At 34.6% G+C, this 26,325-nt stretch overlaps 1 protein-coding gene across 1 annotated transcript in view; it reads right to left on the bottom strand.

Annotated features, from left to right (window-relative positions):
• Positions 1–26,325, bottom strand: part of KIF14 (kinesin family member 14) — a 63,562-nt gene that overhangs the window by 14,101 nt on the left and 23,136 nt on the right. The window contains exons 28-29 of the mRNA XM_010006792.1: positions 25,680–25,818; positions 25,168–25,539 (exon numbers count right to left, since the gene is read on the bottom strand). Of these exons, the coding sequence (XP_010005094.1) occupies positions 25,168–25,539; positions 25,680–25,818 (511 nt within the window). The remainder of the gene's footprint in view (positions 1–25,167; positions 25,540–25,679; positions 25,819–26,325) is intronic.

The following is a 26,325-nucleotide window of genomic DNA, read 5'->3' as shown; positions in this document are numbered from 1 at the left end:
TGACAAAAAAACCCCAACACCTTAGAGTAGACATGTGGGATCAATTATGCGAAATAAAGCATACAGGTTAGAAGTACCACAGCAGAGCTCATTTTCTTTTTAACTTGCTAATGTCTCTGACCCCGCTGTTCAAAAGCACTTTAATCAACATTTATATATTACTTTCTTTTATCCTTACAATTTAACAGGCTGTAAAAAAATGTTTAGCAATCAATTATACATATCAAGTTGATATGCTGCAGAACTGAGGGTCATTTAAGCCTACAGCTCCATCTGAAAGAGTTTGGGAAAGCTACATGGGGAATAAACTAGCTTTTCCCTTTAAAACTAGCAAGCAAAGGACAACTTAATTAAACCCAATAGAGAGCTTCTCCTCAGCCATTCTTAAACTCATAGTAATAGCACTGACAATGTTCTTCTGGGGCTCAGGAGCATTTTCTTTATGTCTTCAAGCTTCGACTGTGCATACATACAGTGCCAATAAGAAATGTCACAATTAAGTAAGCCTATTAGGTGAATTTGATTCTGATCACATGGCCTAATCCAGCACTGGAACAATAACCTAAATCTGGATCTGGGTACTGATGTCTGGTATGAGATATGGGTCAGTGAACGTAAGTGCTCTATTTGTAATCATAAAAAGAGAGATAATGCATAGGATGCTAAACTATTGCTTTGCCTCCCCTTCATCTTATGGCAAAATTGATGGTTCATATTCTCCAGAAGGATAGGGAGAGGATGTGTCTGATTAGAAATCAGGAGTCTGTTCTGACTATGCATCTTTTAAAGAGATTTCTTTCCTCTCTTACCACTATTTTCAGGAGAATGTCAGTAATAAGATTACCCACTGTTCAACTAGGGTACTGCTTTTAGGAGAGGGATGTCTGCTTCATTATTTTATTAATCAAAACCACTACCCAACCCATTGTAAGTTCTTAGCCCAGTATGATTTCTCAGACAGCCCCATCTAGTCTTAGGTTTTGTAAACAGGCCAAGTTTTTGGTTTTTTGAGAATCTCCAGGATGTCATATTCCTTGGAGAGGCTCTTTGCTCTCATCTGCTATGCTAGCTGGAAAAAAAAACAAAGCTTTGAATCTTCCCCTGTCACTGTCTCTGATGGGGAACAGGAAACCTCATTTTACAAGGGTTTTACTTTTGCTAATATAAATTCCATAGCATCTAACTAGGTGAATCACACGCTCTGTTCAGGACCTTCTTGGTAAATCATTGTGCCAAGTTAAAAAATAAACAAAAAGCCATTTCGCTGACATCCTTGTTTTCAGGTAAGTGCTTACTCATAGCACAAGTCAAGAAGTAAATCGGAAATACAATTTAGAGGCTTGACTTCATTCTTCTATACTGTAGTCTTCAAAAAGAGGATGACGGGAATTCTTCCAGACTGGATATAAAACGCATCCCATCTCTTCACAGAGCCTCGGCACAAGTGGTGCAGAGCTAGTCAGTGTTACAAACACCTCAGATTCCACCTAGCTGATGTTTCAGGGTTGGAAAGGTCCAGGGAAATCTAGACAGGTGGTAGCTCTGTCCAAAAATCTTTCACTAAGTAAGGAAGTTGTGCAGTTGTACAAGTTAAATACTAAAATACGTTCCGGTTTAGGAAAAGACTTGAAGAATATTTTTATTTTTTGGTGGCTCTTAACCTGAACTGAGCATTTGTCTGAATTACTACTGAGGCATTGATCTGACTTCAACCTGAAGTTACCTAGGTTTTATAAGACTGCAATAAAGCTTTCTTTGCATTAAGCAGCCAAGCACATAAACATTTTAATGAACTGGTTTTACATGGTTCATTGAGTAGCTCCTAGTCTCCTGTAATACAAATCACTTCTCCATCACACTCAGCCCCTTCATACAGGCATTTCTTAGTGTACAAAATGCAAATTGAACAGCAGTTTATGGAAATTCAGCAAATACTACATTCTAGTCATTATACCTCCCAGTAGAGAAAATGTTTAAGCTGTTGTGTCATGTAAAGAAAATCTCCAAAAATCACAAGCAATAAAATAGAACATGTAAAAAAGCAAGTACCACAGTTATCACCAAGCAAACTATAAGGGACCACCATAAAATAAGCCTCTTGGAGCTACAGCATGGCACTGCAGATGTTTCAGACAATGAACAACAGTGTTCCCATGGAGTACTGGGGAGATAAATTGTCATTAATCATAGAACAGACAATATCCCAAACAGATATTTTATGTTGACCTAAAGGTTGAAATAAATAATTGAAATCAACATCAGTGTAGACCAAATCTCTTTGGAATAATTAAATTACATTAATGACAGGTATTTTGTTGTATTCTAGTCAACCTTTAAAAAGCAACATGAAAAACATGTAATATTTATTGTTATGTTTTCAAATAGACTTTACAATACGTTATGTATTTTTGAGATTAAAGATTAGTTGTAACACATGATATAATAATGAATGCAAATTATAAATGAATATTTAACAAACCATACCACGTTTTATGTCTTTACATATCCTTTGCCATTACTGTGACTGAATGAGAAATGGCTCTGTGATGTATTGTCCTGCTGCATAGGGCCCTGGTGTTTTCACCTTGATATGGCCTTTAAAATTCATTTGTTGACATTTAAGAACTCATTGTAAGAGTTGACATAAAGCATTCATTTATCTGTTTATGATTGAACAAGCCATGCACTAATCAGATAATATTTATTTTAAAAATAATTTGTTTAGCCAATTTTTCCATGAAAAAAGATTTGAAAATGTTTATTTCCGAATTGAGTTTAGGATTAAGTGGTACTAATGGTACCATAAAGATGTTATATAGTGTTAATATAACCTGAGTATTAAAAACATAATGAATTTGCTATTTATGAACCATTAAGTTTTACCTCAACCCTAGAATAAACTTCCTATCATTACAGACCTATTAATAACTTCTGTCTTTTTCCTTTCTCTTTACCCTTATTTCACTTCTTTGCTTTCCTCTGCATGGTCACTAAATTATATTTTGATATTTGTAGGTTGAATTCAAATAGGTTTAAAAAAAGCAATATTTTATTCTGACCAATATTTTTTAGCATTTTGTTGACAATACAGACATTACTACTGACACAGGAAAACAAAGAAAATTTGTTTACTTTTCACTATTTTTTAATGCTGTATCTATCCCTATTAAATTTATTTTGATGTTGCAGATAAAAAATGGAAAGAAATACCAGCTTCTGAGCTTCATCATTTTGTTCATTATAAGTGGCCTAATTCAGAATTCAACTTAAACCAAAATATAGCCATTGTGTGGGAGTTTTACTAAATTCTCTAGCAAGTTTTAGTGACTGAAATAATAAATCTCATGTCTGCCACTGCTTCACTGAGCTGACCAGGTAGATCACTGTCCTAATTTAATAATCTAGGAGCCAGAGTTATTTACAGTTAGTTATAAAAAGAACTTGACTTTTAATATTTCATATTTACCTAAGATTCTAAATATTTAAGGATTAATAAAAAAGGACCAAAAAAATTTAGAATTCAGATGAGCTTTTTCTATTCAACCTTTCAACTCAAGGTTTACAAAATGCTTATGTCCAAATAGGGTGTTTAAAGAAGAGAAAATCAGGTGTTTGAGGAAAAATATTACAAAATATTAAGAATGGAAAGAGGAAGACAGGCCGGGAAGGATGAGATTCAAAAGGACTGAAGGACTATGACTAAAGAATATTAAGAAACAATGAAATTATTACCCTTAGGTGAGGAAGAAATTAAAAATAAGAATGAATTTGTTAACTAGTAAGAGAATTCTTTCAACAGCAATCCTTACTCTATTCTCTTAGTGTCTGCCTTGTCTGTCTGGAGTGCACTATCACAGACGTTAGTGTGTTCATTTGTTTTTTGATTATTTACGTATTTTCTCACAATTCCCAGGCATCCCTTCCTCTTCCCGTCATCCTCTTTCATTCATTTCTATCTAGTAATTTTTGATATTTTCTTCAGATTTCAGTACCCAATGCCATATTGATCATCATTTGTCTCTTGTGTTCACTTCAAACTATTACTGACTTAAACTGTGCTGCCTTGCAAGACTTACCTCATTACCAATTTGAGGATCTCTCGTATTTAGGATCCATCTCAGTTCAGAATTTTTTTTCATCTTCTCCTTCCTGTATATTGGGGAAAGTTGCTGCCATCAACAATTCTCCTTCACTTCACAGCTTTTGAAAGAGATCTAAGTGTATCCAGTACTTCATCATGGACTAAAAATACAATTGCTGCTGAATATGTCTTATTTTACATCATAAAAGTATTTTAAGAATGCCTAATAACTTGGTTCAGACTTCTCAATTATTGGCATGAGAAAGCATGGTAGAATCAAGTACTAGCTGTCCACTGAGATGGTATATTTCCATGTCCTTGTTTACAGCAAGTTTTGTGATGATGTACTGACTGATTCATACATGGATTTGCCTGCACTGCCACCATATTTTCTCAAAATTCTCAACAAGAAACAACCCCCACCAAATACCCGAATATTGATTCTGGACCTTACTGAATGCCCACTAAAGAAAACCAAAACTATTTCATAGACTTGAGTCACGTTTTACATGAAGCTCAGAGATAGCCAGTGACTATCAGACAAGCAGTTTCGTAGATTCTCTCTGACTCAACTCCCTGCAGCCTGCTTAAAAAGCGCACATTAGGTACAGCCTGACGTGCTAGGTAAGTGGTAAGATATTATGCATCACTGTACACTAACACCAAGATCATGAAAAACACTTCACCTGTGACAACATAAAATTTGAGTTAAGGTTCACACAAGCTAACATTATGCTCATATTACATCCATTCCACCACACGTCTAGTTACAATCTCTGCTTTGAAAATCAGCAGTTATGTTTGTGGTGACAGAGAAGGAAAGAAGCAAAATTTAGAGACATGAGAAAACATTATTTAAACTGATAAGGAAAAAATAATGGGCAGTAATCCAACAGCTGCTTCAGAAAGCAATGTTTTCAGCATTACCACCTGAAAACTTAGGAATGAAGAAAACAGAAACAATTCCCAGCAGAAGTGTAGACAAAGAAGATAACCCTCCCATAGGAGCACAGCATGATAAGTAGCCACAGGGAGAATCACAGTGATCAGTCAGAAAGGCAGGAGAGTTATTAGCTTAGCCCTGAACCTCCTACTTAATGTGGGGCCACTGGTGATAGTTAACAGACCCTAGCTAAGGTGACAAGCTTTGGACCTGCTTGAGGAAATCCAATTGCAAAGCAGCCATGAGGAACAATAAGCTAGAAACAGATGTTCCAGCTACCAGGATGTGCACACATTTAACCTGAATATGTAGGAAAAATATTTTTTTCTATAGCTAAGTGATTTCATCTCCTTCTACAGCTCAGGTACTGTCAGATCTCATTATCTGCAGCTAAAGGACTTCCTTCACATTTTGGAATAGATCTTGAATCCAAGCAAAACTGTTTGAGTGATAGCTGCTGAATGAAGAATCCAAGGCACTAGATTGGTATTCTGGAGATAACTTCAGTATTCAAGCAAAACCACACTAAATTTATGGGAATACAAAAAGTTCATTTCACTAGAGTTAAAATAATTGCTAATATCCATTTAACCCAGCATAAACCATCAGAAAACCTAGCTTTCTTTCAGCTGTCAATTCATATTTAGCAACTAATGTTGATTACATGTACTTCTACCAATAAATATCTAGACCACTGCCAAAGTGGGACAGGAACAGGCTTCTCAAAAGGACCTAATTACACTCAAGGCAATTATGCCAAATAAAACAAACGAAATGTCAAAATCCTAAGCTAGTCTTCTGTGCATCTCTGGGCTCCATAGCATATAAAGGAGAGTAAAAAAGTCCTATGGGATGCTAATATCATATATACAATATATACTCTGGTGTACATTTTTCTTAGCAGTTGTATAAATCTCATTAACATTCATGAAAACTATATATGCACCTCAGGAGGACAATATGCCCCACTATGTTGATTTTTACAAGAAATTTATTATTCTCAAAACACCATATGTCTGTTCCAGATTTCAAATAAATCCCATTTTAGGAACATACAACATCCCTAAATAGTTACTTCTAAATTTGCTTATGGTTCTACATTAAAAAGTAAAATAAATATGTATAAGAGAAAATATTACCATTGACTCTGATTTGAAAAACCAATCTTTGAGCACATGGTGAAATATCTTTGCAACCAGCATTTCTTTCTATGACTTTCTTAACTTCTAAGCCTGCAGAGCTTCAGGGAATAAGAATTAAACTACTCTTCAGCCTCTTAATTTTATGTATTGACAGTAAGTTAAAATGATAGACTGTGTTCTCTTTTGCTGCCATTTCCAAAACAAATAATCTCAATAATTTCCAAAATAATAAGAAGTCTTGAGTTAAAGTTTGTTCATTTTTTTTTTCCCCTAGTGAAGGTATAGTATGAGAAATTACTCTGGTAGTTAACTTAAAACCAGATACCTTTCTCCCTTTAAATAACATCATAGCAAGGAAAAAAAGGGGATTAGAACATAAAATTTAAAACTTCATTATGTCAACAAAAAGGTATTAACTTAGGATACATAAACTCCACAGAGGTATGAAACCTTTATTCATTTGTTAATTCTTCCGACTTCTAATTTTTTAAAAAAATCAGAGCTTAATGATAGTAGTTTTCCCTAATTTTAAGCACTTAGGGTTGACATAAGAATTTAGAATTTTTTGTTAAATATAGTTTTGCAGTGCAGTGTTTCTGATGAACACAATGCAAAACTTATTAAAAATATGCCTTTGACTTGCTTTAAATAGTAATAATTTTGGGCACATCTGGAGAAAAAAAACTACTCATAATTTAGCTTCTACATCAGAGGAACTTGGTCAAGAGGCCAGGGATCTACCTCTCTTTTCATTTAGTTTCCACCATCTGAAGAAGCTACAAGCTTCTCCCAGCTGAACAGCAGTAAAACTTTGCTAAAATAAAAAAAAAATTCAAACTTGTACTGAATAAAATACCTGCTTCACTTGCATGTAGTAGAAAGTTCTGTTTATTCTATTCTCATTTCTGTCATCATTCTCTTGCAAATGTTATCATTATCAAGTTTTTTTTAAGCAACTGTCCTTTTTGTACATGTAAATAGGTCCCAAAGTTCAAGAAACAAAACATCATGTTGAAAGCAGAGCGTAAAAAAAATTAAACATATCTTTAAAATCTAAGTAAATGGCCAAAATAAAATGAAAACTGTAAAAATGTATCTTTAAAGCCAAGTATAACTTTGATTACATCTATGTAATATTTGCTTATGATTCATTCAAGTAGCAGAAAGTCTTGCATGCTAGAACCACTGAAATAAGGCTGGTCTCTAACAGCAAAGATGCCAAACATGAGTTTCTTGGCAAGTCCAACCATTAAAACAGCAATACTCTAAAGAATAGGTGTGCCTGCAGGAAATCAATATAGATTTGGGGATTTCACCAGAGAAGCAAACCATATCTGTTGTATACCATGAATTACAGGGTTCAGTCCTCCATTTCTTCACTGAACGCTAAACAGATGTTCTAAAATCTATAATCAAACACATTCAACAAACCAAAAAAGCTTATGTACCACCATCTTCAAAGATGTGCTATGAGGACCTCTTAAGAGCAAGAAAACTACTGATTTGGAAAAAACACCAGAAATTAACATTTCCCAATTTAAATCAAGTTTTGCTTCAGTACGATAATATGGAAAACATAGCCATAGATATAGCCATAGAATTGCCATTCATAGGGTACTTCACATGAAATTATTTATGCTGATGAAAATGGTAAGCTCTCATTATCCATATCTTGAACTTGAAGAAGCTGAAAGATGGTGCATTCAGACAAGAAATGTCAAAATGTCTACCCTGAGTTTTGCTAGCCCAGAGAATCAGGGGCAGGGATAAGTAAAATCAAGACATACTAGTTTCTACAACCATCATGCAAGGAAGAGATCCTGTTCTTACATGACTATTTTAAGCTGCCTTGTCACCTCAAATATCTGCTTGTATTTGGATCTTCTAGAGGCATTCTTGGCATCTCACAGGCAAGACTTGAAATTAAAATATCTGGATCACACCAAGATGCTTGAATTGTTCTGCAGCCTACTTTCCATGAACTGCAGTGATACATCTTACATCACAAATCAAAACTTGTGTTACTAGCATTAGTAACACAATCAGTTCTTCTAATGATGAAAAGACTCTCAACTCCAACCTATTCAGCAGTTCAATGCCTTATTTTGAACACAAGTCCAATGCAAACCCTTCCCATCAGCCTGGAAGCTATCCCAGTACATAATTCCAAAACTGGATTAAAAAAGAAAAATAATTCTGATGCTTGCCTCCCTGGATTCCTCTGTAAGTGGAGTAAAGAGGAAAGTTAATGGCATGTAAGACACAAAGCAAAACATGGCCTGAATATCCAGGTTTACTCGATTGACCAACAGGCAGGTTTGAGGATTACAAAGAGGATGCAATGAACAGCACTTTGTGCAGCCACATTTTAAATAATTGTGGTTATGGTAAATTAAAAACTTATGAGGGAATCTCCTTCACAGCAGTTCACTCCAGTTAAAACCTACCTAATTTGACAGAGAAAACAAAACAAAACAAAAAAAAACACCACAAAAAAGCAATGCCTAGGTGCCGTAATCTCTACTGCTTTTACCACAAATCACTGGAGTCAATATATAAGGAAACAAACTAATGTTAGCTCCAAATGTCCTTACTTTTGTGTGCTTTGATCAGACTTACACTGTTACTTGTTGTACAATCAGGGTAAGATGCCGTTGTTTTTAACTCGCCTCAAAATATAATTTCCTGATCTAATTCTATTTATTGCCAGTGCAAACATTTTTTGCCCTAAAATGACTCAACCATTAATGATAAAATAGGCACTATGTCAGTTTACTGATGCAGATTCCTTTAAGCCCCCAACTAAGCACACAAAAAATCCTCCTAAAAGCTAAGTGAGGGTCTCACCCATAGAACCTCACTCCTTCAAAGGAGAAAGTCATAAACCAAAATCAAGGCAGCACAGTAATTCTGGAAATTGATAAATTTAATCCTAAATGCCTTCCTTTTACATCAGAAAAGGAAGATGAGTATTAAAAAAAAATAAAAACTATTAGATTATTCCCCCAGTAAAGTATTTCTTAACTTGATGATCTGTTGCTTTGTGATATTTGATCATCATATGTTTCATGGAGTATTGCATGAAATAGAAGCAACAGAAGTAAAGTTCAGACCAAAATATTATATAGCTATATTTGAAATGCAGATGCATGTCTGTCACAAATGATTGGTGTGTTTAAAGTACAAAGTTGATTGGCACATGCTTTCACTTAATGATGGTAATTACAAAGAATAACAACTCGAAATCACATCTGTTCAATGTAACAATCGTGTTGTGCTATGCAGATTACATTGAGAGCTGTCAGAAATGCCAATTTTACCTCAAATCATGCATAAGCACATTTGTAAGACAAGAAACAGATTAATAAGCATCAACACTTTTCTGTAAACACTTGTTGAAGAGAATAAAAGCTGTTAGCACTGAAGGAAATGATACAACAGTGAATGCTTTCTGTCTCAATCTTGGAATAAGAAATCACAGAAAAGGCAAAAGTCCAGGTTGGCTCTCCAAAGTACAAGTTCCTCTGTAGCAGATCAAAATGTGGAAAACTCAATCACCACACTTCATATGACTAAAAATTCATCACATAAATCTTCCTTTTTTTATCACTTCTCCCTTAAAATCTTCATTTTACATGGCTCTAGAAAACATGCAGTCTTTCAAGTTTTACTGAATTCAAATATCTACAATACTGTACAAAGAAGAAAGCATAAATCTAAGTTGAGTAAGCACAGGTACAGACTTAGAGGTTATTTATCCACTAATTCAAGATTATTTTAATGTTCTGAGAAAATACTGCTTTCAGTACTGTTAATTTTATTTATTGGGTTGTTTGTTTTTTTAATTACATAACATTAAAATGAAAATTGAAACTAAAAGCACTAACTGAAGAAAACTGTAGTAACCAAGTCATAAATACTATGAATTTTTTTTCTATATCCTAATTGTAGGGGACTTCATTCAAAAGCTGTTTAAGATTCAGGGTCATGTTTTTTCTATAGCAAAGGAGCATGGAATTATAGGCAGGCAGTCATATGATCTCAGACAAGTCATTAGTGTAACATGACTGTTTGCTTTTGTATGACAGAAGACATTACACGATACAGCTGACATGCTATATAATTGTAGAATAAATAAATAGCTTGATTTTTTTAAAAAAAGGTTTTTAGATATGTTCCTCAGTAAAATATATTCACAAATAGAAAGAAAATAAAGGGGTTTTTCTCAAAAATCTATGTAAGTAGTTTTTCACTAGTATGTCTTAGCTGACTCTAAATAATCACCACAGGAACTCTTCAAGTATTAAATAAAATATATATATTATGTATAATATACAAAATATTTATTAAATACCATATAGAAACTTACATTTATTTATTTTTGTTTCAAGTATTTACTTTGCAAAATTATCTCAGCAGATAAACTGTATACTATCTTAGTGGATAAATTAGACAACCTGCAGATTTAGTCAAAGAGACTGCCTGTGTGCAACATTTGCTTTAGAGCTTAGCTTTAATTTGACTGAGTTAGCTTTTTGTATATATATAATTATAATACTGATAGAGCTGCCTCAGGCATTTAAAGCAAACAGATAAACCAAAAATTACTTACATCACATAAAGAAATTCCATAAATAGACTATTTGCCAGCTAAAGTACTGTAATCTACAACATGTCCAGACATAGATGTACAATGATCTTCATTGTCTCAGCTTATTCAGTTTCCTATAAAATGAAGAAAATATTTTTGTAACTAATAAGAGAGATCTTACAGGACATTAAGTCCCATATCCTCCAAACCATTTCATTACTAGGCAATCCTCCTGAAATCCATGAGTTTACACACAAAGTCTGGATCCAGCCCTTATTTTGTGTAAAATCCAGATAGCTCTAGTTTTCTGTTAAAACTGTATGACTCCTGTCAAGCTACCTAGCCAAGTATCTGATCCTGCTGGTGATCCCCGTTCCATATAAGGAAACCAGGGAAATACTTTCAAAACAAATTCAGAACTTGTAAAACTTGCATTTATAAATGTCTATAAAACCTACTGAACATTAAAACAAAAATAGCCAACTATCAGGATTTTAAACACATTAGCAATAAAATTAACAATCAGTGATTATTTATTGTAACTGTCAGGCAGAAACAGTGATATCACTGAACCAGCAGGTTTGCAAACTGTCACTGTGTGAGCCAGGGTTGAAAGTTTTTGACTAAGGAGTGCACCTGCCCATCAGAACCATTGTTTAACCCTCTCTTCAGGGTATAGCACAGCATGCTTCCTCATACAGGAGGAAAGGATTCTCCAACATAATATTCTTCATCACAACAATATGTAACAAATTTTCTCAAAAACAGCTGCTTCTATGGTATCTTGGCATTTGAGTAAATGATTTGCAGAAATTCCACAGGGAAGGAGGTACTTTAAAGGCTGCCAGCAAGTGTGATAGGGCTGGAAGAAGAGTGAAGAGGCACAGCTGTGACAGCTGAAAGCAGGACAAGCTGCCACAGATCTGTTTCTATGCTTATCATAACACCCATTAATCAATTCCAATCACAGCAGGCCCACCAACTAAACTATACTCCACCTCTCAAAAACTGACTGCTCAGCCTTGTAATCCTTCTGAAAAATTGTTCATCTGAGACAATGTCAGAGGGACAGTGTATTTACTTTATTTTTCTAAAACTCTGGTGTATTTGCACTTCTTAAAAATTAAGCAACAGTTAAAACCGCCACAGGCCTTTCTTCCTCAAATATTCAAAATTTCACTTACTTGATTTTTTGTGTAATTTTAAATTAAAAGAAAGCATTTCACTTCTGCTTGCTCTAAGTTGAGCCATTGGTGATAATTTTAGTGAACTGAAGGTCAACATTAGACCAATAGTTCATTATCTTCAAGACAACCTAGAATATGGATTGTTTTTATTCTATCATATAAAAAGAGTCTCTTGAAATACAGTTCTCATTAGGTGAAAAAAAATCACAACTAGAACTACATTTGAAATGGATCAGAATGCACCAAATGACACTAGCTGAAACACATTTAGGTATGTTCTAGTTGATAGTAGGTTTCCCATTATTTTCATAATCTCCTTTAAAAAGTACACTCCTATGGACTTTAAAGCTATCATGAATTTGAGTTGTGTTCTGAGGAACGGGCCGAAGGAACACTACTGCCCACTGCTTGTATTTATCACCAGCTCATCTGGATGTGCAAGTTCTGCAGGTTTGGAAGGAGTATGCTAAATTGTTCACTACCTAAGTTGCAGTATTATTTGTTCACTAGAACAACTAAGTGTTGTTCTAGTGAACAGCAGCTCTAGGCAGCTCTAATTTGTCTGCTCATTCACTGATTTTCTAGTCATTAATGCCTTTTACAGTTCCTGCTTTTGTTGACCCCAGGTTTGTCCACACCAAAACAAAATTGCAGATTCAGAGAATATAGCATAAATTTAAAGTAGAACAAAGAAAAATATTTCTAGCTACTGCAAGTTCCACAAGATGTTAAACAATAACATAGGAATACCTTTCCACAGATGGGAGGGCAAACATGACTGAGTGCCACCTCTAGGAACAAGAAGTGGACATAATCTGAGTTTCTGACCCCCTGTGCTCTCTGATACAGAGAATTCAGTTGGCTGTTGACTGGTCAGAAGCTTCAAGCTCAAGTAGGCATCAAAGAAAGCACTTAATCAGAAGCCTGGCTACTTAAAGCTACCACTTGTAAGGATTAAGTGCCCTTCATCTGTATCTTTGCCATGTCAGTTTAAAGCTTGGAAGGAGGTTTCCAGAATAACCAAACAGATTTAGAAGGTGGAGTGTCTGTACTATCTAGTGGTGTCTGTGCAGCCAAAGAACATGTCAAGTTTTGGAAAATTTCCCATTATAATACACCACTCAAACAGGTACCTTATTTCTGCAGATGTTGTGCCATTAAAGAATTGTATACATAAAAAGCTGTGTGTTTTAGTGGCATGGGTTTACAAGAGCTAGCTGCCTGTTGTGACATTGGGGAAATTTTACTACTTACTACAGAATAGCACAGGTATTTTCCAAAGACCACATTAAAAAGGCATGGAATTTACAGCACTTCCAAATATGCTTAGTTGCTGGGAGTTGCTATTATTTACACAGCATTAACAGTTTTCTAGTTGACATACAATAAAAAGACACAGCGTGGCATAATTATTGTACAACAGCACAGAACCATAAACAGCAATATTTATACTAGTAATTCAAGGAAGCAATAGCCCACAATTACAAGTGGCAAGTAATCTGCTTAACTTGTGAATCCTTCCTTTATTTAATATGATGGTGTCAACAATCAAAGTGTCAAGAGAGGTCTTTCATGCTAAACACAAAACTCTTTTTACCAGAACAAAAATATGAGATATCCTAGACACCATATTATCATGTAATATCACTTTTAATAGCATAAAATATACTTTTATGCTCATTATTAAAATTATTTCGCCAATATGTGACTAAGCTATATGTATTGGCATTACAGAATGTACACAGTGAACATGGTGGGGATATTCTAGACTTAGAATCAAACAATATAAGTGATAGGGTATTTATAACTATTTTTCTAACACTATGGAAAACTTGATAACTCTAACAACTGCTATTAATTTTAATGTGTGTTACCTTCCTACGTTTTGTCACCTTCATCATATTGGAGATTTAAGAATTACTTTTTTTCCTCCCTTGACTTCCCTCTAGAATGGGTACAACTCTTCTTCTAAATCATATTTCTAGGAACAATAGCATATTATAAAGATACTATCTGTATATTATAAAGGAGTTGGAGTCTCAGGCTCTGCCATAATTTCAAAAATCTTTTTCCCTCCCCCCCACTTGTTTTCAGCTCTAAATTGTTTGGGATTTCCTCTACATTTAGAAAATGCCTACCAAATAGTGAGTATTTACACAAACTATGCAACATATCTTTACCCTAAGCAAATCCCTGATACAGCCTCTGCAGTGGCTAACTAAAAAACCTTTACCCTCCACAAACTGCTTTTGCCATCTGAGTTTGCTGTTACACTAATATAGAGATGTACATATATTTCTCATGTAAAAATAAAGAAGAGAAACTGAACAGAAAAAAAAATTGCTTCCAGGAGACAAAGCACAGGCTAAAAAACTACAAAGAGCATCAATCAGACAGTCTGCCTACTCTTCATTAATAAAGAAAACATACTAGCATGGAAATCCACTACATACCAAGTTTAGAAGAATTTAATAGGAATCTAATAACTCGGTCATAAACCACCATTCTACATTAATATGGCTTTTATTGACCAGTTATGATAATACAAACAGCATTCATAAGCTGTCAGAAGAAATTCACACATACTCAAATATTACAATCAGACGAAGTGACTGCAAAAACATTCAATACAAAAGCTAACTTTGTGCATTCAGAGTTATATTTTCAATTCTATAGCAACACAAGTTTTACTATTACATCTTATTGTGAATATACAGCCCAAACACAAATGCGAAAAGGAGCTGGTGCACTTCATTGCCTGCTAAATTATTACATTCCTATTGAAAATGTCTGGCAGATGACTCCTTCCACACAAGACACAGAAAATTCAGACATTTCATTACAGGGGAATTTCTCTTAAGCAGTAGTCACCCTAATGCTGTGGAACTGCAAACTAGATACGTGGCTTCCACCTACTAACACCTACACAAAGGAGAGAAATATTCAGTCACAGTATTCTTTTAGCTTCAAACAATCTTCCCAATTTAACTTAAATGTATCAGTCACAACTTATTTTTAGGTTTATCTGCTTCTACGCAACATTTTCGCTACTGGTTACAAAAGAGTTTTTAAGACATCATGAACAACAAATTCTTTAAAGAATTTCCTCCTCCATGCTTATAATATTTTCTCTGAAAGCACCAATTACCGGAGAAGTCAGGAGAAAAGCCAGCTATGCTGCTTTTCACCTCTGTGCATTTGTATATAACAGGTTACTGATGTCTTTACTTCTCTGTGCAGAGAAAGCTGGTTAATGCCCTCTCAGGACACAGCTTCACTTGGTTAAAGTGCATCACACAGAATGTTCTTTATTCTCTGGACATCATAGTCTACCAATACAGCGTTGTCACTGCTGTCATGAATGTGTTTTATGTATTATATGTCTTAGTGAAGACTCATCTTTCCTAGACCACTGCTGTAAACTAATAGCATGGCAGTGTGGTCTCAAGTACAGTGAATAGGGGCCATTAAATGGACAGATTAAACAGCAGGTTTCACAGGGGTTCTAAGTGCTCTAGGAACAGCCTCACAAGCTCATCTAACAACACAATTAATAAGCACAAACTTCTAAATTCAAGTAATCAAGACTATTTCACTTACCATATAGCAGGACACTGTCCATAGCTGGTTTGTAGTCAAGCAAGTTCCTTTACAGTGTTATAGCTGTATCCCTGAAAAGTGTGTACTAACTTAGTTAACCTCTTGCAACAACTTACACCTAAGTTACTCCCTAAAGGTTAAAAATACCACCTTATCTAAGCAGATCCTCCTGAATTTAAGAATCTATTTCTTCAATAAGAGCTGCTCGTAAAGATACAATTAGACCACTGATTACCTTTGCACCTGGGACATAGGAACCAGCTAATCTAATTGAAAACTTTCTCCCCCATCTTTTGAATGAGAAAGTTTCTCACCTTTACAAAGCACTGAGATATATAAGAAACACTGTAGATTTTTGAAATTTCAGCTACAAAAGGAGATAGTTTTATGATGACTTAATAGCATTAGAAGTTGGAGGAGATAAAGCGATAGCTATTATGAACCAAGTATATTAGTACCCTGCAAAGAGAACTCTTTTTCAAATATATCTAATGAAGAATCATAGAATCATCAAGTGGTTAAGGTTGAAAGGGATCTTAGAGATCACCAGGTGATGCTACTTCTGACTTACCTACTTCTAGCTTTCTAAAAACAAAAAACAAAACCAAACAAAAAAGCAACCCCAACTTTAAGTGCAAGTCTCAATATATACATCAGGAGACATCCAATACAGACCTGCCTTATTTGTCTGCAAAAAGTATATTTAACATGGCTCATTAGTTGAAAAAAAAAAAACACCTTAAATTTTTAACTGTTGCTTTCATTTCACATTTACTGATAAGTTTTATTAACCCTTTTATTCCACTGCAATGCCACTACAATACAGACGAACAACTCCAGAAGAATCCCATGCTACCAAGACACAATAAAACATTTAAGTTTTTGCAAGCAAAATATTTGACAAGTTGGATTGCATCATGCCCATTTTTATGCTTTTATTGGACATGTGGGATTGTAAGTAAATGCAGAATGCTTATTAAACAAGGAATCTCTTCCTAAAAAAAAAAAAAAAAAAAAAAATCCTCCCTCACTGATTTATAACCTCACTTTCACAAGAAGCAAAGCCAAGGATGGAGAAAGACAAATACAGTGTATCTCAGATCTTCTTAGACATTTGGATACAGCAGGAAACTATGATGTAAGGAATATTAACAAACACCTGGGATTATTTTAAACGGGGGAAAAATGTTACTAAATAATGGAGTACCCCTGAAGACATTAACAGGCTTTCCTAATAATACTTATTAAAAATAATCCTAAATAAACCTGTTTCATCATTAGAACATAATTACAGCAACTTCTGTTTAGAAAAGTTAACCTGTTAAAAAAACCTAAAGATTGTAAGCTATTTCTTACCTACCAGTTACAACAGGAAGCAATGCAATTTCAGAGTTCCATTCCAAATTTCATCCTCAACCCAATATGTGACTTGGACAGACAAGGAAGAATAAGGAGCCATGCAAGCCCCTGTGTAGCAAAACATGAGTTTACTTGTAAGATTTTGAAGACTAGAAGTGGCTGAAGAATGAACTTGAAGTGTAATTAATTTGCTTCACTTGGTCATCACCCCTCCTATCTTTACATTTTCCAATACTAAATCTGAGCCAATAAAATTACTTTTTCTGTGCTATTCATATAAACCTCACAGGAAAAGTTATCCCTTGAGATTGATTACATAATTAGGCCCACTGTTTTAGGAATCCAGTTGTGGTATTGATAAAAATTATTATTTAACTATGGTTTGCAAAAGCTTTTATATGCCTTTTTTTAATAGTAAATTTAATATTCTGAAAAAGCTAAACTAAATGTGAAAAATAAGTTTAGGGTAGTAAATATTTTTGAATATAGTAACAGCTATCTTCATAATTACAGCTATACTGCAGCTATCATATAATTACTTAAGGGAATATATAACAGAATATTATCCTGTAAGCTATACAATCATCTTTTGCTAGAGAAATTCATGTTTTACGAACATGGTACGAGTGTTAACTTTTAGGTAGTGATGATATTCCTTCTATGCCTGGTTAGGAGACGCTGCCTAAAGGGCTGGTATCTGATAGACCCTTGTGAAACACTTCCATCTTGTGGCTGCAATAGGAATAACAAACTGCCGAAATATGTTGCGACCTGGAATACAAAAAGCAGATACAATCTTCTAGTTAACAGTCCTCTAATGAAGAGCTTAATATTTGACCAAGCTTTTCCACCACCTTATTAGAGGAGAAAGAAAAAAATAAAGTATGAAAACTACCACATGAAATATCTGTCTTCTTGAAACTACTCTTTTCAGGAACCACATGGTATAGGCCAGCAGAACTTTCCTATAATAAAAGAAAAAATCTGAAACTGTCAGTCTAGAATTTTTTGTTTCTATCCATCTTTTTCTGAGATTGCTGTTCAAGGACTGGGCTGACAAGTGGCAGAGTTAAAACAGCTAAGAGAATTATGAAAGAAGTATTAATAAGTGACAAATTGTTTTGGATAGAGAATTACTGATTCAGTCCTAGCAGTGAGAGATGTTAATTTTACAGTAGAGCTAAGGAGGGAAATATCCCAGCTATCCTGAAACACTCGTGGGATGTAGCAGCACAAAGGAACACCAGCAGCTCTTGCTGCCGGAGTATTTTGGGGGCCTGCAATCTAGCAAATGCTACGTCTAGAGCACTCCATATGGATTCCCCAGAAAACACGAAGCTAGAACCAACTCCCTGAAGTCTCTCTGGGGCACCCTGCAACTCATACACCCTCTAATGATAGCATCAGTATAGGGAAAAAGTAAGGGTTCAGGCCTTCAGCATTAGCCACTGCTGTCTAAGGTAACTACATAGAGGCACAAACAAAAGTTTTATGCAAATAGGAAATAATTTCTTATACTTCATTGTATTAGTCCATTTTTTGCTACATACAAAGCTCACCGTACTACCTGGATTCCCTCTCCTGATAACCAGTAAAATTAGAACAATGAATACACTGCCACACAACAGGATGAATACAAAAGAACACCTTTGCATACTTCCTTTTGGATGGTGTTACATGCTCACAGGGAGGGTGGGGTAAGTGTAGTATAAAAAGTTCACATGCACTCTACACACCTCACAACGTGATTAACCATCTTATGGAAAGAGTCAAGTTTATTATATTAAACTTGCATATTACTCGTCATAATCAAACAAGAACTGAAGGCTAGCTAAGTTAACACCAAAATAAGCTCTTCTGATTTTTATCTTCACTAATCAAATACTTAAACAAATGCTTTTAAGAATATAAGTTGGTATTTTAGGGGTAAGAAGCAGAACTGAAAGAATTTCCTTTTAAGGGGATGGGCAAGGGGCAAAACACAAGACCAACAAATTGAGTCCTATTTATCAGCTTTGTTATCAACTGTTTAGGATGGCTCAGGCATTCAAAAACAACATTTGCTTTATTCCCCACTTACCCTTCTGACATTGTGAAGTCCCATATGGTCAAATATTCTTTAAAAAACATTTAGGATGCCTATTTACAGCATACTCCAGAATTAAACTGCAGAACAATTTACTTCTGAATCCAAGTATCTGACATTAAGTATAATTTACATGTTTCAACTTCACTTGTTCTCAACTCACCTTACTTTTTTTGGTCTCCTCATATAAATTACTATCTGTATATGGCCAAGTTGTGATACAAACTACAAATAGAGAAGTTCAGATTTGGTTTTTTGGTGCTCAGAAAGTCGCTTCACATTTTCTCTCTCTCATGTCTGTTGATCATCATAATCTTCAGTACTTGACATTTATTTTAATTGCTACAAGTAACATTTGAACAAATTCACAGACTTTAAAATATTTTAAATAAGAAAGGGAAATAGTCAAGGTCAATTTGTTTATGTGCATTTTTTTACCATGGATATTTGTCTCTATGCTATATGTAACTATATGAAAAAAAATTAAACTACTCAGACAATCTCATATACCAATGTAAGTGAAGTATTTAAGTAATGTTATTAAGCTACTACAGTTATGTAAATATTAATGAAGTAACGCTTGCAGTAGGCTTAAAAAACCTGCATGAAAGATGTCAAGTACAGTTTCCATATCACTGTGGGGGTTTTTTTCTGATACTCTCCTTCCTTTTCCTCAACTATTCATACATCTTTCTGATTACAATTTACTTAGACTTACTTTTACTAATAGAGATATTAGAAATTAACTCAGATTGAAAGATAACTGAAATAACATTTCTTATGCTGTCTATGGTACTTGCTGTTGATGAAATATTAGCTCAGGAAATCTTTTTTGGTTTTGTCCTGTTTTCACTACAACAATCAAATTATATTCACATTTATTAGATTATATATACACCATCTCTTATTCTAGCAACAAATGCTAACCAGAACATAAACCTACTAAGACAACAAGAACAAGCAAGTGAAAAAGAGGGCAGGAAAATAATTCAAGAGTAACCGAGTCTTGTTACATATACTGACTTCAAGTCCTAGAAAGAGCAGAAAACTGAAAGTATTACAATTGTTTAAATACATAAAAGTTAAATATTAGGATTTTTTTAAAAAGCAAACAGCCCTTTCTTTGGGATAACACATAAACAGTCTCAGATCCTACCAAACACTTGAATAGGAATTCAAATGCTGTACTAAAATAATCATAACAAACTTAAAAAAAACCCTAATCAAACACCCACCTTATCATGGAATCGGAAAAACTGCAAAACATACAAAAGCAACAGGACTCAGCTAATCACAGTATATTGAAGTATATAAAGAATGATAAGAGATTCCCTGCACACAAAAGAATGGCTTATATTTGCAGAGATGAATCAGATGTAGTCTCCTCTTCTGCCTGCAGATGACATTATTGGATCAAATTACATCTAGACTGAAGCTTGTTGTTTCTTCATCTGGAGTATTCTCATAAATCAGTGAGTGCCAGAAGATTTTATTTATACTTATTTTCTAATATGGATACATGTTCTTTAAAAAGTAGAACTAGAATGAGCTTTTTAAAAGTACATTTAAATATAAAATGTCTCAGTAAAGACGAGCTAACATTGTTTGAAGGCTTCTCAAATAATCCAGTGTTCATAGTCTGGAGTTATACTTCCTTCTGGGATTGTTAACTGTTTTCAGGACCTGAAATAAAGGTGCTACGTATTCCGAACTATGTATAAAACTGAACAATTTAGTGCTTAATCACCAGTAGACTCCCACAGCTGTACCAATTTCCACAACAAAAATAAACATACTTTCTTTTTTGCAGTGGTTCACCTCATTTATTCATGCTGGATGACAGTGAAATGTGCAATTTTATTCTCCTGCTATTAAATACATAAGAAGAGGCTGAGTTCTAAAAAGCAGTAAAGTAGCAGATAAATATTCTCAGAGTTATGTATGCTTATTAAAGTAGTACTGTTTTTCCATTCAAGTATAAAACTGAAGAAATACCTAATTCTTACTAATTTCTTTAAGTGATCATGATTATGAAGATAGTTTAGTTCAGTAGCAAGGTTTTTCTTTGTTAGATTTTTTCAAATACAATTAGGGTAGAGAAGTTTGAATAATCCACCTTCCCACTTTATATTTAAAATTAGAACAGCCCACTCCTATTTTACTTTTATGTTAGCCAATGAGATTCATGAGTTTAGTACATAAACTACTAATTACTTTTTACCCAAAATCTGACTGAATAAGAAGACAGTACATTAAAGGAAACAACCAACCATAGAAAAAAATCCCAAACCATAATGGCAAAACTCACTAATTACAGATTATATCAGTGCATATAACAAAGTAAAGCCATAAACAACACATCCTATTCAGGTCTTGAAACATTGCTTCATGTGCATGTTCCTGACTGTTCACTCAACACGTCTTTCAGGGATGTACAGCTCGACTGTAGGTTTGAGAACCTCTGAGCAAAAAACCAAATTCAAAACCAAATATAGTGCCCCCATATTTAGCTCTTAGCAGTACATCACACCTACAGTGACAAAGCTTCACCCAAATCCATAAAAGCCCCATCCATAAAGGGGTGTATGAACAGGCTCTGCTGGTACCTGAGGCTGCAGAGGGAGAAACGGTGACTAGAAAACATTACCCAAAAAGAGGAACTGCACATGCTGAGGGGTATAGCACATCAAAGTCTCTTGGATAAGCCAACACAAGCCTCCACATCAGAGCCACAATCTCACAGTTCTTGCTCCAGCTCCACTGCTATGAGTGATTTTTGTGCAGATGCAAATGAAGTGTAAAGGAGTAAGTGAATGTACTACATGAATCTGCTGGAAGTAAATATCTTAATCCTATGAACAGCAGCTAATTAATAGAAACTGTTTTAATAAATACTGGCTGTGATCCCACTCCCATCTCAATTCCCCAAAGATATATTCAACACCTATAGATATTCCTGCCAAAGTAATTAACTGTGACATACTAAAGTAAAAACTCTACTTAAAGTGCATTGTTTTGGTGTCTGCTTTCGAAGAAACTCCAAAGGTACTACCAGAAGATTCTTCTGTGTATTAGCACTACCTACCAGAAGCAATCCAGACCCTGACTTTACAGCCAGATCTGCAACAACGCAAGATGATGAAAATATCTGGACTGTCCTGCAGAGCTCTTTATCTCAACAATATCAGGGTCTGCTTCATCTCACCACTATGTCCAGGTAGGTGATGCAAATACTGTCTTCAGCCATGTGTTTCTCTGTTGAACTGGGCTTAACCCACACCTACCTCCAACTTCTTGGTAAGACTAGTAAAATAACATACCATCCAAATCAATCCATCCCAAAATCTGCCTGCTATGATCCCAATTCCTTGACATTCATAATTTATAGACAGACTTACGTATAGTTATAAATATACCTTATGGTATATTACACCAGTAGATTACTGGAGCCTCAGCTAGGCTTGTTGATGTATTAATGCCATATGTTATGAGAGCACTAGCTCACTCTGATGATATATAGTCACTGTATATATCATAAGAACGAAGCACTTCAATGATGTATAACTGTAACAAGGGCACCAAGCTGAAGAAAATACTAGCAGGAGTAGGTTCTGTTAACATAATACTCTAAATTGTGAATATAACAATGTGAATAAGAGAAAGATAGATGAGTTGACTGATTAGATATAGCTAGCATGGAGAGAAAAAAAAACAACACAAGAATAAAAAACAACAGGCAAGCAGCAAGAAGCTATTGGCAACATTTTCACTCATCCTGCAACAGCTAAATTTTATATGATTAAGGGTGCCCATCTGATACCTCAGTTAAAACTCTATCAGAAGCCCATTTCTTTGCATGGTGTCTCTCCTGAATTTCAGAAAGGCTAGAAACTCAAAGTCAGTTTGAGCTTCAAGTTTGCATTTCAGTCTTAGAAAGAAAAAAACAAAAGACAGCCAAAAAAATTCTCGTAACAGACAGAACTACAAAAAACAAGTTATTTTCTGAGAAATGTTTCTCATAAAATGCAAAACCAAAAGCAAATATGATTTATCATTTCTGCAGATGGAACACCATTAACACACTTGCATAATTTTGCAATGGGTGCTTGGAATAACAACACTGTATTTAGTAGCAGAAATTGGAAGCAATTTGAGTATTGTGACATTAATAGGTATTAATCAACTAATGAGTATCCAGTCTCTAAATGTGTACTGTTACGTTTCTTAATAGAGGAAAGAAAAAGTCTTATCTTGTTTGGTTTCACTTGTGAGCTACAGAAAAGGGTTCTTATTACTTCAGATTTTTAGACTATGGTACTTCTGCAAGGAAGCAGTACTCTCAGTGACATAGGAAGGTCTCAAAAACCAGTATATACAGAAGGAAAAAGACATGAAGTTTACATTTAGGGTTGTAAAAATTGGTCATCAGTTACATAATCCAGTTTTACTTTTTACAATGCTCACACTTCTATACATGATTCAGAAGAACCATTTATGTTTTTACAACTTTCAGCCAAACACAAATAATACATTTACAGAAGTGAAAAATATACAAAGTTTCTCTTCACTTTTAAAGCACTGAAATCTGAACAATGGAATACACTTGTTAACCCTTAAGCAGACTTCTAAAGGCCTAGGAAAGCAATAAAGCAATATCACATAGCATGCAAGAAGGAAATTATAGCTAAAGTAAAAACTGCTAAATATTTTTCAGGGCAGCACTGCACTACAAGACATTTTTTGACAACACGGTAAGGCATATGAGTATTAAGAAAAACATGTGGGTTGTTGGTTCAGCATAGTTGTTCCCTGTTTCCTCTGAAAAAAATCATGGAATAACAGCTTCAATTATAACTACATTATAGAAGTTTTCAAATAAAAAATATTGACTCTCTTTACTGTAGTCTTTTCACAGAAAATAGTTCTAAGAGCCTGATATGTTCTCTAAGACTGAAATTATCAAGATGTTGAGCACCTTACCTCAGAAGGAAAGATAACTATGATTATCTGGCTTGGAAGCTTTGATGTATTGGAAAAAACTTTGCATTTATCTTACAAATTTCTCAGCACTTTTGACAGTCAACTGCGCTAGGTTCAAGGCCTGCTAGAACCACTTATTAAAGAGTAAAGACTCAAATTAATTTTCATCCTCACTATTAATTTTCACTGGCTTCAGCCAGAAGACTAAAGGTAAGAGGTTAAGCAGTGACTACAGTAAAAAGCACAGGGAAGTAGTTCATTAGGATCAACAGCCTCATGGAATGACTTACATATTATTTAGAAAGAGCTATGCTTCTAATCCTCTATGAATAGCACTGAAAGTGATTTGAACAATCAAGGGTTAATTTGCTAGCTAACAACAAAACTCAATACCAACTTACTTCAGATTGAGTTGAAGAGCACCAGCATTGGTACTGCCCAGATTTTGCAATGGGCTACAAAACAACGAAAAAAAGCCTTCATCAAATAAGGTTGTAAAGTACTTGTATCATCTCTCATAGTTTTTCCCTAAAGAAATTAATACAAAGATTGTATTAATGGCTGAGGCTGAACATAATTGAGATTTTAAAAAATTAAAGCCATTTAAAACCCTTTGAAACTGCAATAGCACTGCTAGATTATAATGCAGCAGACATGAAGAAACGTTAACAAATAAATTGGTACCCACCATCATCTACCTTTCCAGTATCTAAGATAGGAAGGCAGTCTTCTTATCTAACTGTATGCAACATAAATACATATTAAAATGTCCTTCAAAAGAATCTCCTTCCACTGTTAAACAAGAGTCCTAAGTCAAAGGTTTAGGATGAAGAAATGTAAATGTCCTGCAAAGAGTTTACTGTTTCTTAGTTATTCCCCAACAGTTTTTTGTTTCTCCATTCATATTACCCCCAATAGTTTTTTTTACTTACTGCATTACATTCTAATAGGCTTGTATAATAAATACTTTTATTAAAACAAAAGGCACTGTATTTTCAAGTCTAACAGATCCTTAAGGAATTACCTTTCTTCTTGTTAAATTTTGGGTACTTCTCATATAACCATGTCACTTACCTTCACACCACTTACTAATACAAGCAATAAATTTTAGCTTTTGTGATATGTTGCTTTCCCTTCATGTAAAGGGGAGTTTCCCTGAATTTCTGGATAATAGTAAATTATACCCATTGTATCCTACCAGGTGAAGGCTCAGCAGTAAATTGAAGCGAAGACTGGTCCTTGTGTGTGTGTTGTGGAGTCTCCTTCTGCTTCCAAACCAACTTAACTTCACCTGATGCAACCTGCCCTCCTCTAGTCTCAGTAGTTTCATTACAAAGAATTTGAGATTTCAGTGATGGCTGTCCTTGTTCAAGTTCAAAATTCATAATAAGGGAGTCAACCAGAGAGTACAATTCATCCAAGTTCATAATAGGCAGGGCTACTTTCTCAACAGGATTGTTTGCAGAAGTTGAAGACAAGGCAAATACGCTGCAATAGTTGTTAAAATACCCTGCTATGACACAAATCTTTTCTGTAAAGCTCCTGAGAGGGCTTGTGTTTCTGTACGACTCTATGAAAAACAAAAGCAAAAAATAATCAAATGCAGCATTTTGCAAAGAGAAGCCAAGTAGCCTTCCCTTTCTCCTGCTTTACGTGTCTTCCTTTAGTCCACAGGTTTCTACCAAGTCACATAATAACCCAGATAAATACCTTGTAAAGTAGAAGAAATTATTTGACAGACTTCAGATAGGCACTGCTCCAATTCCAAGTATTTTGCAGCAATGTTAGTGCTTTTCTTTATTTCCTGATACAGAGATTCTTCTTCTGGTAATTGAGATTTTATGTCTTTCTGTGTGAATAAAGAGCAATTTAATTAAAAAGCCAAACACATGACCATATATTAACTATTCAACATGCCTAGTACGGATTCAGTCACATAAAACAACACTGACACAAAATGGAAGTGATGCCAAGTCACAAAACCTAAGATAGCCCCAAAAAGAAGTGCGGATTGTTGACAGGAAAAAAAAAGTGCAAACGTTAACTGTAAAATCCAGAAAAAGTTTGGCTCTTGGAAGGTAGATTAAATCATCTACCGTGGCTTCTAATTTATAATACCAATAACTATGGCCTTAATCTACTGCAGTACTCCAAAATAATTACACTAGCATTACTGAATTTGAGGCTTTCAACTTAAAATAAAAAAAAAATAAAATCAGGTGCTCAGGCTGTTCATAATGAACACAAGAAGACAGGTAAGATAAAAGTACCTCCAGAAATATCTTTAAATTAAATTAAAATAGTTTTTAATAGAAATGCAGTAGCCAGAAAAGTTAGCATTCCAATTGCAGGAATG

The sequence above is a fragment of the Chaetura pelagica genome, unplaced genomic scaffold, assembly GCF_000747805.2.
Source record: "Chaetura pelagica isolate M959 unplaced genomic scaffold, ChaPel_1.0 scaffold69, whole genome shotgun sequence".
Taxonomy (NCBI): domain Eukaryota; kingdom Metazoa; phylum Chordata; class Aves; order Apodiformes; family Apodidae; genus Chaetura; species Chaetura pelagica.
The sequence above is the reverse complement of the archived record's forward strand: the minus strand, read 5'-3'. Positions and strand labels throughout refer to the sequence as shown.